Source organism: Puma concolor, chromosome B2 (assembly GCF_028749965.1).
Source record: "Puma concolor isolate L17-30 chromosome B2, mPumCon1.1.hap2, whole genome shotgun sequence".
Classification (NCBI taxonomy): Eukaryota; Metazoa; Chordata; class Mammalia; order Carnivora; family Felidae; genus Puma; species Puma concolor.
This window is the reverse complement of record NC_141671.1, coordinates 55,434,111-55,448,638: the sequence shown is the minus strand read 5'-3', so window position 1 is coordinate 55,448,638 and position 14,528 is coordinate 55,434,111. Positions and strand designations below refer to the sequence as shown.

The following is a 14,528-nucleotide window of genomic DNA, read 5'->3' as shown; positions in this document are numbered from 1 at the left end:
ATCAGTTCTCACCTGGATTACTCCCAACACCTTCCTGTCTGGTCTTACTTCTCCTCTTGCCTCTGGTGTATATTCTCAATACAGTAATTACAGTAACCCTTCTAAAGAAGGCAGATCACACCATTAATTCTCAGAAACAGGATCTTTCCCTTCTTTATTTTTCCTTCTTTAGTTACCACCATTGGATACACTTGTTTATGATAATGGATAACACTCTATCCAACCCTCTCTTCATCAGTTATGCGAATCATAAAGGAGCGTGGGCTTTGCTTTGCTCACTGGTATATCCCAGTGCTTAGAACAGTCAGAGGCACATGGTAAGTACTCAACAAATACTGTGTGAGGGAATGCATGAAAGAAAAATAAATTAATGATGTAATGAAGATAAGCATCTTTGTCAATGTCAGAAACATATTTACTTTTGTTTTTTTAATCACTTACTTTTGATAATAATACATATAATTTTCTGTAATACCATCTAATTACCTCTCCTCTTTGTGTCTAAATTAAGTTCAAATTATGAAGTAATTAAAAAATGATTAATTGCTTAACAAGTAGAAATATAATCAGTGACAATTATTAAATAAAACACTGAACGACCCAATTATCTTTTTTTAATGGTCATGATTAAATATCCCTTTACTGTCATATAAAAAATTTCATTTATTCTTTACCATACACACCACAAAAACTTCTTAACAGAACATCTGTGTGTGGCACCTCTGGCAGAGAGGTGTTGATTTCTCTTTCCCACATCTGCTTCAGCACTCTTCTTTCTGGATCATCCTTTGTGCTCCTCACTATTGAGCAAGCTCCTGGAAAGCTCTTTAAGGTCCAGCTCATAACTACCTCCTAAAGCCTTGCTTGATGACTTTAACATACAAATGAAAAGCACAATGTGGTCATTTTGGAAAAATGGTAAATTCTCAACCTACATGTCTACTTAAAAAAAATAAAAGCAGGTAGGACAGAACTGACATCTTAAGAAATAAAAACACAAATTGTTTCCAATGTGGATTGGAAAGACTATAGTAAACAAAAACAAGCAGTAATTGTATTTTACACTAAAATATCTAGTTGCAAAGAAGAAAATTTTAGCGATGATTTTTTTTTTGTCTTAAAGAAAAAATTTATATTTATAGAAAATGTTAAGTTTTGTATGGAATTACTACTCAAAATTTTTAGGAAAAGACATTTCTGGTCATGAAGCATATACACAAAGATACTGTGATAAGCCCTTCTTAGTCTTCTAATTATGTAATGTTTTTTATTATTCACAATGGAGCCTGAACATTTAAAAATTAAATGGGTAATATGAAATGTTGGAGACTGACAATTTAATGATTAATTAAAATGAAGACACTTACAATGAAATAAAAATTTTAAAGGGTTAATTAAGGAAGATTACTCCTGAGTAGACCTTTAACATTATTTTTTGAAGATTATGTTTACACAAATATATATAAAGACTAATATTATTAAAAATACATTTAATTCTATGCAAACATTTTGACATCATTCCCTTTAAATAGATAATACAAGTCACATGATAGTCTAAGCAGGTAAAAGGAATGGAAAGGTTTCTTTTTAATAATTTCAAAGAAATTAGGGTTTGTCTTTTTTTTTAAATTCTACAATGTGCTGCCCCAGTTAAAGTAGGAATATACATCTGAGTGAAACCCACAAAGAACACTGCTGGTAAAAATTTTAATCTGTTTCCATGATCAGTTTTCATTACTCTCTTCTAATAATCATAAACAAAGATCTCAATGGTATTCTATACTAGTGCCACATAAGAAATGGAATTTACAGAAAAACTGATCTATGACAGCTTTATTTATATTCATTTTCACTCTAAAAAAATAAACTAGAATCATTGTACAGTACAAATAAAATTGAAGCACTAATGCTATTTGGGAAACATATAAACAATAGTCGAGGGCTTCTCTATTTTTTAATTCTTTTAACCTAAATATATAAATTCAAAGTTGACTGGAAAACTGTGATAACTATATTAGAATACATGATTTATATTTGCATTAACATGTATTCTACTCCTCTGTACATTTTTGCAAAATAGCACAAAAATACAAAGCAAGTATCAGATGCAAAAGCAAAAAAAGCGTGTTTCCAAATACATTTGTACTAACAGATTTCTGGTCTCCTTTAGAAAACAAACTCAAGAATTCATTATTCTGAGTCTCTTCAAGGCCACTTGATGTTGTGTGGTAATATCTTTATAATTACATTTCCTCAAGACTTCTTCTAATAGCTTCTTCTAATTCCACATCTGCATTAAAAGACAGAATTTTAATATTTAGGGCAGAAAATAAATACATGCTTTATATAAATCTCATCAACTACACTTGGGATGATTTGACAGTTTCTTCATAAAATTTGAGTATTTCAAAACAATAAGAATCTGGATATAGTCTCAGGCTGAATTATAATAAATATGAGCTTAATAAGGAACTTGCAAGTTATTTCCATTTAGGGACATGGAAAGTCAACAACCTTCTAGAATCACTTGAGGCAATGCATATAAGAGTTGAAATAGGCAAAACCACGAAATGCCAAAATCTCAAAGAGATTAAAAATTTAGTTTGCAGTGCCTGGGTGGCTCAGTAGGTTAAGTGTCCAACTTCGGCTCAGGTCATGATCTCACACTTTGTGGGTCTGAGCCTCACAATGGGCTCTGTGCTGACAGCTCGGAGCCTGGAGCCTGCTTTTGGATTCTCTCTCTCTCTGCCTCTTGCCTGCTTGTGCTCTCTCTCAAACATAAACAAACATTAAGGAAAAAAAAAAAAAAGCTACAGGCTAGTGTATAATGTGTGTTAAGTTAAAGCTAGATTCTAGGTCAGGGAGTTGCCCTAAGATGAATTCAAAGGGATGAGGAAATACAAAGAAAACCCAAGTTGCTTCCTAGCAAAGAAAAACAAGGTGACAACACTTATAAAAAATATGAAAACTTATTATAAAGTTATAGTAATTAAGAGTGTGGCCCAGTTTCTAGAAGATAATTCAAGGGGACAGCGTCAAGACCTTAGTGTAGGGAAATATTAAACAGAATTTAAAAAAATATTATGGAAAACTACGGTAATTTGGAATGTATTAAAATTACTTTTATTCATTAAAAGACACCATTAAATGAGGAGCATGGGTGGCTAAATCAATTAAATGTCGACTCTTGATTTTGGCTCAGGTCATGATCTTATGGTTTGTGGGTTTGAGCCCCACGTCTGGCTCTGTGCTGATGGTATGGAGCCTGCTTGGGGTTCTCTCTCTCTCCCTCCCTCCCTCCCTCTCTCTCTCAAAATACATAAACATTAAAAAAAAAAAGACACAATTAAATGAGTAAAAAGGCAAGACATACAGTGGGAGAAAATATTTACAATACATGGAACTTGTACCCAGAAAGTATTAAAAAATTTTCAACCCTGAACAATCAATAAAATAATCCACAAGAAAACTGTTAAGAAATTTGAAAAAGCACAAAAGATTATGTCAAAATGGTCAATAACCTTACTCATCAGAAAAATGTAAATTAAAACTACCAAGAAATAACAGTATATATCCATCACTAGCTAAAATTAAAGAGATCAAATAATTTAAATGATTAGTGAAAATGTACATCAATGGGAACTCACATATGCAACACAGGACAAAAGAAAGTGGCACAACCACTTTGGAAAAACAATTTGGCATTACCTTCTGAAGTTGAACACAAGCAATCCCACTCCTAGGTATATATTCCCAGAAATGCACACATATGTGTATTAAAAGACATGTATGGGGGCGCCTGGGTGGCTCAGTCGGTTAAGCGTCCGACTTCGGCCCAGGTCATGATCTCGCGGTCCGTGAGTTTGAGCCCCGTGTCGGGCTCTGTGCTGACAGCTTAGAGCCTGGAGCCTGTTTCAGATTCTGTGTCTCCCTCTCTCTCTGACCCTCCCCTGCTCATGCTCTGTGTCTCTCTGTCTCAAAAATAAATTAACGTTAAAAAAAAAAATTAAAAAAAAATAAAAGACATGTATGAGAACATTCACAGTAGTATTTACTTGCAACAGACAAAAAGTACAAAGCAAATGTCTATAAATAGGTGAATTGAGATATATATGTAAAATAGAATATTATTCAGATATTAGGAATGAACAAACAAAAGCTACATGCTAACACCTGGATTAATCTATAAAACAACTCGACTAGAAGACACCCAGACAAAGGAACACCTGGGTGGCTCAGTCAGTTTAGCTTCCAACTTCAGCTCAGGTCATGATTTCATGGTTCATGAGTTTGAGCCCCACATTGTGCTTGTTGCTGTCAGCACAGAACGAGCTTTGGCTCCTCTGTCCCCCTCTCTCTCCCCCTTCCCCGCTTGTGCACTCTCTCAAAAATAAACATTAAAAAAAAAAAAAAGCACCCAGATGCAAAAGAATATATAGACTCTGCTTTTGCTGTCCAATATGATGGCCACTGACTCTATGTGGCTATTTATATTTAAATCAATTAAAATTAAATGAGATTTAAGATTCGGTTCCTCAGTTAAGTTACATTTCAAGTGCTTAATAGCCACACATGAATATTAGCAACCATATGGGTGCTGATATCAAGTATTTTCGTCACAGAAAATTGTATTGGACAATGATGATCTGTATGATCCCCTTTTAAATAAAGTTCAAAATTGAGCACTACTAAACTAGTATTTCAAGACATGATAGTGGCCACTAACCTTTTTTGGGAAGGAGTGCAGGAGAAGTAACTGGAAGAGAGAAATGAGGGGGACACTTCTAAGGTACTGGTTGTTGCTGAATTACGTTCCCCCCAAACATGTGTCCAAATCCCTAGTACCCAGGAATGTGACCTAATTTGAAAATAGGGTCTTTGCAGATATAATCAATTTAAGATTAGGTCACTAGGGTGAGCCCTAATCCAACATGACTGCTGTCCTTATAAGAAAAAAATACCATGTGAAGACAGACACGCAGGTAGAAGATGGCCACATGATGACAGAGGCAGAGACTGGAGTGATGCATTCATAAACCAAGGAGCGCCTATGATTGCCTATAACAACTAAAAGCTAGGAGAGGGACAATGGCTCTACAGACAACTTTAGTTTTCTAACCCCTAAAGTTGTGAGACAATAAATCTGTTGTTTTAAGCCATCTAGTTTGTAGTATGTAGTTATGGCAGCCCCAGGAAATTAACATGCTGGTGCTATTCCATTTTTTTAACCTGAGGGATGTAAGATCTTTTGTACAATTTTTGTGTTCGTTATACTATACACATTTACACCCAGAGAACCAAACACTGGAGAATACCAGCATCTAAGTTGGGAGGAGAGGATCAGAATTGAAGGGTTTTAGAGTCCTTTTCTTGTTGCAGAGGCAGACAGCATGCAGGTATACTTTAGTTTTTAAATTACATGTAAAAATGTGGCAAAATGCCAATATAAGCACAAAAAAATAGAAATAAGGTATATAACTTACAAACCAATTAAAAGAAAACAGAAAACTAAAAATATACAAAAACAATTAAATGGTTCCACTTCTAATAATAGTGGAGTAGCTTATGTTGGATTAGCCCTCTCGTAGGTAACAATTATGAACTATTTTAAGGCACTGGAGAACAAAAAAATCAGGTAGAAACAGGACAGAAGCTGATCACTGAAAGAAGCAAACTGCACAGGGTTCAATTTTCAGCTTTATGGTTTTATTGCCTCAGGGTATTCCTCAGTCCTTGTAGAACAAGAATAAAACTTAACCCAGGAAGTGAAACTGTGTGGCTTAAGGCATCATAGACAGAGTCTGAATCATAGAAGCTAGAAAGTGGAGCTGGGGAAAGGAAGTTTTGAAAAAAGAAGGGTATTCCACAAGAAACAAGAAACCAACAGAAGGAGGATCCTCGAAATCTACAAATTCTTAGTTGACTTCTAAACTTTGCATACAAAGGAGACGATCTAAGATTCTGAGTGAAAAACAACAGTTCGGAAGTGAAAGAAGTAAGCAACTTTAGCTACTGCCTGCTGTGGAAGAGGCAGAGGTTGGAGATTAGGTCTATCAGGTAACTGCCTTCAAAAGAAAAAAAAACAAAACAAAACCAAAAGCCAAAGAATCTGCAATGTACATCCACAATATCCATATACATCAAAAATCACTTGATTTGCAAGGGGAAAAAGAAATGTAACCCAACAGTCAAGAAAAATAGCCAATTGAAACTAATCCCCAAGATAACTGAGCTGTTGGAATTAGGAGAAAAGAATTTTAGAAAATTTGTATTTTCAAGGACTTAAGGATGAATGCATAGAAAATCTCAACAGAGAAATGAGATCTATGTAAAATCAAAACAACTAGGAACACCTGGGTGGCTCAGCTGGTTGAGCGTCTGACTCCTGATTTCGGTTCAGGTCATGATCCCAGGATCATGGGATGGAGCCCCACATCAGGCTCTGCGTTGAGCATGGAGCCTGCTTGGGATTCTCTCTCCCAATCTCTCTCTCTCTCTCTCTGCCCTCCCGTCCCCACCTCTCAAAAAAAATTAACACTTAAAAAAAAAAGTTCATTCCTTGAAAAAGATCAAATAAATCAATAGATTTCAAGTTAGACTGAGCAGGAAAGACAGGAAACAAAAATTACCAATATCAGTAACAAATGAGGAAATATCACCACAGATCCTACAGAAATAAAAAGTACATTTGGTATATTTGACAATTTAGGTAAAATGGAAAAATTTCTTGAAAAACACAATTCTCTAAAAACTGACACAAAATTAAACAAAATCTGAACACCTATATATATTAAAGAAAATAAATCTATTATCAAAAAACTTCCCAGGAAGAAAACTCCAGGCCTAGATAGTTTTACCAGTGAATTCTCTAAAACATTTAAAGAAGAAACAAAATCAGTCTTGGAGTGAATTCAAAATGGTGGAGTAAGCAGCTGCAAACACCCATCCTTCCACAGAAACACTGAAACACACATGGAAACCATCAGAAACAACTTTGTCCAAAGTCTGAAAAACATTCAAAGGTTCACAGCAACTAAGCAAACATTAAATCAAGAAAAAGACAACATAAAAACAGTAGGAAAGGGGCACCTGGCTGGCTCAGTTGGTTAAGTGACTCTTGATTTTGGCCCAGATCATGATCTCACGGTCCTGGGATCGAGCCCCAAGTCAGACTCTGAGTTGACAGCATGGAACCTGCTTGGGATTCTGTCTCCCCCACTTTCTCTCTGCCTCTCCTGCCCATGCACATATGCTCTCTCTCAAAATAAGTAATAAATAAACTTAAAAAAGAACCAGGAGGAAAGCCTAGTGGTATTTTTACTTGCCCTTTCTTCACCACCTCCTTGACTTGGCAGCAGTCTTGAAAACAACAGAGAATGTTCCTGGTATGGGACTCTGGTCCCTAGTTCCAGATGGAGTACAGTAGAAATTACAAATTACTGTGTTTGTTTGTTTTAGTCTGTCTGGGGGCTCTGGGGGCTACAAAAAGGATGGATACAAGGCATATGTCTCTGTTTTGCCTTGCTCAGAACCATTTAGGAACAAAAAGCAGTGGGCATTGCTCAAAACATTTTAAGGTGAATAATAATAAAAAAAAAAAAAAACACAACAAAACATAGCCTGGAGCAAAAGATTATAGTTGAGACATACAAAAGACTGCCTAATAAACACCTAGAAGGAAAACCCCCAGAAACTTTCTTCGGGAAATTAGGGCATTCAAAAGCACCTGCACATGCCCTAGGACAGGATGCATGCTAAGAAAATACCTGAAAAGACCCTAAGCTTTCACCACTGGCTGATTTGTAGGCCCAGTGCAAGCCTGGCTAAATGCTGAAGAGCTTCAGCACAGAGCCAAACTGCAAACACTAAGAAAGGTTGTTTTGTTTTGTTTTGAGCTTCTGGTAATCAAGGCAGTTTCTGGTAAAACACTAGCTGAATACAAGCTAAAACAACAGGGATTCAGGAGTGCCTGGTTGGCTCAGTTGGAAGAGCATGTGAGTTCGAGCCCCATGTTGGGTGTGGATACTATTAAAAAAAAAAAAAAAATTAAAAAAATAGAGACTTAGATACTTTGAGGACCAGACATGTATTTTTTGCAAAAATACAGTTGATCTTGGAACAACACAAGTTTGAACTGTGTGGGTCCACTTTTATATGGATTTTGATAAATACAAATACAGTACAGTACTATAAATGTATTTTCTCTTCCTTATGGTTTTCTTCATTTTTTTCCTGTAGATTATTTAAGAAAATAGTATATAACACATATAACATACAAAATATGTGTTAATCGACAGTTTATGTTATTGGTGAGGCTTCCAGTCAACAGCGGGCTATTAGCAGTTAAATTTTTGGGAATATAAATTTCTGATTGTGTGTTGGGTGGTGTCAGTGCCCTAACCCATTGGGTTTAAGGGTCAACTGTAGTTTGGAAAAGCAACCAACCAGACAGACAATTACAACCTTTAATAATAACAGCAAACTGTGGGGAAGAGATATAATCTGATTTCCAGAGGTACCGTAGTATTTGCATACCCAGTTTTCAACAACAACAAAAACAAAGAATACAAAGAAACAGAAATGTATGACCCATTTGAAGGGGAAAAAAAAAAAAAGAATTAAACTGTCCCTGAGAAAGCCTAGATATTGGACTTCCTGGACAAGGCCTTTATATCAATTGTCTTAAATAAGTTCTAAGAGCTAAAGTATATTATGGACAAAGAACTAAAGGAAACCAGGAAAGCAATGTATGAACAAAATGAAGTTATCAATGAAGAGATGGAAAGTATGAGAAGCCAGCAAATAGAACTTCTGGAGCTGAAAAGTACAATTGAAATGAAAAATTCATTATAAAAGTTTAACAAATTTAAGCAAACAGAAAAAAAAGAATCAGCAAACTTGAGGATAGGGCAATTTATCCAGTTTGAAGATCAGAAAGAAAAATGGAGAAAAGCAAGCAGAGGCTAAGAGACCAGTGGAGTACCATCAAATGCAGTAAGGCAGGCATTATGGGAGCCCCAGAAGGAGAAAGGGGCAGAAAGAATATTTGAAGAAATAATGGCAAACAAATAGTCCAAATTTGATGAAAGATATGAACCTATGCATCCAAGAAGCTCAACAAATTCCAGGAAGAAACTGAAAGAGATCCACATTGAAACACATTATAATCAAACTGTCAAAAGCCAAAAACAACAAAAGCAGCAAGAGAGAAGCAATTCATCATGTATAAGAAATTCTCAATAATAAAATTAATAGCTTAATTTTCATCAAACCATGGAGGCCAGAAGGCAGTGAGATAACATATTTAAAGTGCTGGAAAAAAGACCTATAAACCAAGAATTCTATACCCAGCAAAACTAGTCTTCAAGAATGGAGGAGAAATGAAGACTTTCCCATATAAACAGAAGGTAAGGGAGTTTGTTACTAGCAGACCTGCCTTACAAGAAATGCTAAAGGGAATCCATCTGGTTGAAATGAAAGAACATTAAACAATAACGGAAAGCTATATGAAGAAATAAAGAGAATTTGTGGGAAGTAGGTCTTTGCCTTAATTTCATTCTCTTTGAAAAAGAGGTAATTACTGCAGAATAGGCAAGAACTCAGTAATAGGAGTTAGGATACTTATATATGAATCATGCCCCATCATTTTGAGACTGAGAATCTGGAGGCAAATTACTTAATGTTTAGAAGACTACATTTTTATGTAAAATGAAGAGAATATTCTGACTCTCACAGAGCTGTTGAGATTAGTGTTTTCTTAAACATTAACTGAATTAAAAAATAAACATATTATTCTCTCTTATTCTGTATTTGTTCATTCAACTAGCCACAATGTTTTACTACTTATAATATTAATTATATGATGACTGCTATTAATTGAGAGCTGAGTTTTTAACCAAGGCAGTCTGAATCCAAAGTCTGCACTCTATACCACCATACTATGTGGTCCCTACTTCCCCTGTCTGGTATACAAAATAGATTACAGAAGATATTTATGATTGGCATGGGTAGTCAGAGTCTGATACTGGTCTATAGAGAACAGCAGCAAAGAATGAGACAAATCATCATGGGGGTACATAGTGTGGGTAAGGAAACTACCATTCCTCAAGGCAAAAAGTCACAAGATTTATCCTGCCTTTTGCCACTATTTGTCAGGCAGTTACAATGTTGTGCCGGAAAGAAAAAGAATGAAAAGAGGCTTGAGAAGTTATTTAACCTTTTTTTTAAGTTTTGCTAATAAGTCTGCACTAAAATACCACTTTGCTTCCATGGTGCAGGGTCAATAAATCACCCACTCTTCTCTCACCCAAATGGCCTTTATCTTTTTTTTTTTAATTAAAAAAATTTTTTTGAGACATGGGGAGGGGAAGAGAGAGAGGGGGACAGAGGACCCAAAGCGGGCTCTGTGCTGACAATAGCGAGCCCAATGAGGGGCTGGAACTCACGAACCTCGAGATCATGACCTGAGCCGAAGTCAGATGCTCAATCAAGTCACCCAGGCACCCCCAAATGGCCTTAATCTTAATTTCCCTTACTTAGCTTTAGAGAGATGGGTCCTGCCAGCTCTAACATATTCTGAGTTTGTTATAAGTATATTCTTCAACAGGAAATCATTTTAGTGCCAAACACTAGGAGCTAGGTGCTATTGAAAAAAAGACAAAACAACAACAAAACACATGATCCTACTTCTCAAGGGGATAATACACAAGCAGATAAATATGTTTGGTATGGTACAGAGGAAGGCTAGAGGAGGCAGCAGTTAGCTCTCTCTAAAAAGGGTAACTCTAAAAGTAATAACCAAACAACAATGCCTACAAAATGTCAAGTCTCTAAGGTTCAACCTAAGAGATGATATTTGAGCTAGTTCTTGTTGGGTGAAAGGGGAAAAAGAAGAGTATCAGAGGAAACTGCAGAAGAGACCAAATTCCTTAACTTAACATGGAACACTGTGGGCTGTCAAACTTATTTATATAAAGCATCAGAAAAAAAAAAAAAAAAAAACCCCACGCACATAACACTTTGATTTTTCTTAGAATTAGAGCATTACATTCTTACCTCATATGACAAGTAGTTTAAAGTATCTTTTCCTGAATTCTTTAATAGCAATCTTTTTGCCAAACTGAAGAATCACAAAAATGTAAAAACTCTCCAAATCATAAAACAGCCAGAGATAACAAAATGTTAGAAACTCTGGTACACATTGCATGCTACATATCTCAGATTTCCTGGGTCAGCTAGGAATCATAAAAACTGTGAAAGCTCCTTCCTCAAGGGTGGTTATTTAAAAGTTATAATTTTGTGTGGCATTTTCCATGGGATTAAGTCATGAGTGGAAAATAAAGCCTGCCAAGTCTGAACTACTTAGATGCTCAGTGGTGTTTATCTTTTAGTGGTCTTGATAAACAACTTAGGTGGCAGGTTTTTTGTTTTTATTTTTTGTTTTTGTTTTTAACTCACAAAAGTTCTTTCATTTGTTTAACTCATTATTATGTGGCTGCTAAGCAGTGAGCTAGACCTTGAAAAACCATGTTGGGAAAACAAGATGGTCAAAAAAACTTGCTTCCATTTAGGTTGTAGATTTACTGCCAACTTTATTTAACCACTGAATTTTGGTTATAAGACTAGAGTCTTGATGAATCAAGTCCACTGCCAGACTCAAATTCCTAAACTCCTAATAGCACAGAGTATGCTCTTTTAAAAAAAAATTTTTTTTAATGCTTATTTATTTGAGAGAGCGTGCACGCGCATGACTGGGGGAGGGGCAGAGAGAGAGGGAGACACAGAATCTGAAACAGGCTCCAGGCTCTGAGCTGTCAGCACAGAGCCCCACGTGGGGCTTGAACTCACAGACCGAGAGATCATGACCTGAGCCAAAGTTGGAGGCTCAACTGACTGAGCCACCCAGGAGCCCCCAGGGTATGCTCTTAAACAATTGCATTATGTGAGAGATCAAGCAAATACAGAAAATAAATCAGTTGGGCTATTCTATGCTTGTTTAGCCACATTTTCCTCCCTACATTCTAGTCTCCACATTCCCATTCTCAAATCTCCAACAACAAATACTTTATTGGAATATATTAAGACTTCTGTTGTCCTTTAAGGTTAAAGATGTCATTGAAATAGTTAAACTTCTTCAGTGAAGCTTAAACCATTTTCTAAAATCACTGTTTTGTTTTTCCCTATGGTTATTAAAAAGCACAGTCTGTTATGGAAAAACCAAAATAAAAGCATATGACACAACTAAATAGTGGTACAGCCAGGAAACTATTCAATGTGAATAAAAAAGTTCTCTTTAACCTATGGAAGAAAACAGCTTTTCCTTTAAGAAGAGGGAAAGACTTAATTTATAGAAACAGCCCATTAATAAGCAGATAGAAGTGCTTGTTTTCATAGTTCCACATTCAACTTGTAATATTCTTGTTTTTTGACAGAAAGAGAGAAGGAGAGAGAGAACATGTATGCACAAGGGGGAAAAGTGCAGAAAGAGAGGGAAAGAGAGAATTCCAAGCAGGCTCCGCACTAGTGGAGGATTTGCGGGGCTTGATCCCATGAATCGTGAGACCATGACCCTAGATGAAATCAAGAGTTGGATGCTTAACTGACTGAGCCACCCAGGTGCCCCTAACTTATAATATTCTTAATTCAATACTACTTGAAATAAAGAAAAATTAGGAAACCAAAATCTTCTCCTAGCCTAGGGTTAGAAAACTTTTTCTGCAAAGGGTCAGAAAATAATTATTTTAGGCTTTTGTCCTTGATTCAACTTCCATAAGAAAATGCAAACTCTCAAAAAAAAAAAAATGCAAACTCTCCTTTAAACAAGGAAACAATATTTCTGAAACTCAGGGGTAGGAGGTTAATAGGAGGGAGTAGGAGTGGATGAAGTGGTAAGAAGGGGAGCAATTAAAAAATACAGATACAGTGAAGTAGGAAAAGGATTAACTCCATTAGGTTACCTTCTGTGGATGTGAATTCTTCTTCTATTGAAGTATTTTTTATACCCAGGTTATCATCACTATCACATTCTGTAAGGCAGAATAAATACAAATATATTTCTGAAACAGTTATTGTGCCATCATTTATGTAGTCTCAAACAATATTATTTTCAATCACTTCTACCATAGCAAAGCTTTCTAATTACAATTCATTAGTATTATACCACTTTTCCTATAGGTTTCCTTTTAAAAAATGCTTACCAAATACTACTTAAATAAATCAAGGGGGAAAAAAGGCTAATGAAATTAATTCAATTTCAGCTCTATATTCAAATTATTTGAAAAATTTATTTTAGCACAACTGTTAATGAATATAAAATTCTATTATTAAAAAAACCTAGAAATTAAGAAAAGCTAGTATGCTTGTTTAAATCTAGCAAATAAACTCCCAAGTTTAAGTTACATGAAATCATCTTAAAATTTCTAAAATGATGAGATAAAGTTCTTCTATATTTTGACTATCATGCATCATTGCCATAGAGACCACAGGCTTAAATTAGCAATACTTCTTCATGGCACAAACTCACTTACCTGATGTCTTATATACTTTCATAATGAAAAACCTAAGTCTATATAAAAATGATATGACTGATCAGGTATTGCAAAAGTCACTTAAAATTTGAACCAGTGAGCAAAGACTTGATTTATCACTTTAACTACATTTAAATCAATATATACATCATAGTGACTGAATCAGAAATTAAATACCTGAATATAAGTCATATGGACATATTTGCTTTTGTGGAAAATAGGTAAAAACTTAAATATACATTTAAAAATTTAAGATTTTTAGTATTTATAAATAAAAATCACTATATTTCACTTATATTTCTTTGTTGAAGAAATTTGTTGTAAGCCATCTTTTGCCATTCCAGCAAAAATACTAATGCTGTTTTTATAATCTGTTATGTACACTTACAAACTCAAATATTTCAAGCTATGTTTTAGGGAAATAAAACTTTACATTTACAATCTGAAGAACAATAAATTAAGCCTTAAGACATTAGAAACAATGAGAAAGTACCCAAGGTTTCTGTTATTTCAATTCAAAATCAATGCCAGTCAAAAGCAGAATGTTTTAACTGGACTAAACAATTCATCATTGCATACAAGGCTTAGGCAAAAGTGTAGGTTTGAATCACAAGGATTAGCATGACACTAGGTTGCAAAAATTAAAAAAGGTTTTCTTTGCCTCAGTCAGCCCCACCTGTAGAACAGAGAAAATCATGAGTATTCTTTCCTGTTTTCATTGACTTACAAAGAATTAATTGTATCACATAGATTTTTAGGATGGTGTCCTAACCAACAACCTGTGGATAGTCTCAGTAACAGGATGAAGAAACAACTGGCAGACTTTTAGAATTAAGTTCAACAATTATTTTATATAATGACTACTGGATACAGCATGATGCTACTTCTGTCAGCCACATTTTCATGACATGGGTGAACTTTTATGTTTCATACTTAAGATGGCTTTAAAAATTTGTGTAATTGGGGGGGCGCCTGGGTGGCCCAGTCAACCGTCCAACTCTT

The 14,528-nt window shown here is 35.2% G+C and overlaps 1 protein-coding gene across 4 annotated transcripts in view; it reads right to left on the bottom strand.

Annotated features, from left to right (window-relative positions):
- Positions 1-393: 393 nt before the first annotated feature.
- The window catches only part of ZNF451 (zinc finger protein 451), an 88,299-nt gene continuing 74,164 nt past the window's right edge, over positions 394-14,528 (bottom strand). For 3 of the 4 annotated variants that reach the window (XM_086707138.1, XM_086707140.1, XM_086707141.1), the window contains 2 exons: positions 12,957-13,025; positions 394-2,290 (listed from right to left, as the gene is read on the bottom strand). In XM_086707138.1, the coding sequence (XP_086563264.1) occupies positions 2,244-2,290; positions 12,957-13,025 (116 nt within the window). In that variant the 3' untranslated portion in view covers positions 394-2,243. Of the gene's footprint in view, positions 2,291-4,466; positions 4,757-12,956; positions 13,026-14,528 lie in introns of those variants that run through there. The other variant, XM_086707139.1, reaches the window with a different exon arrangement.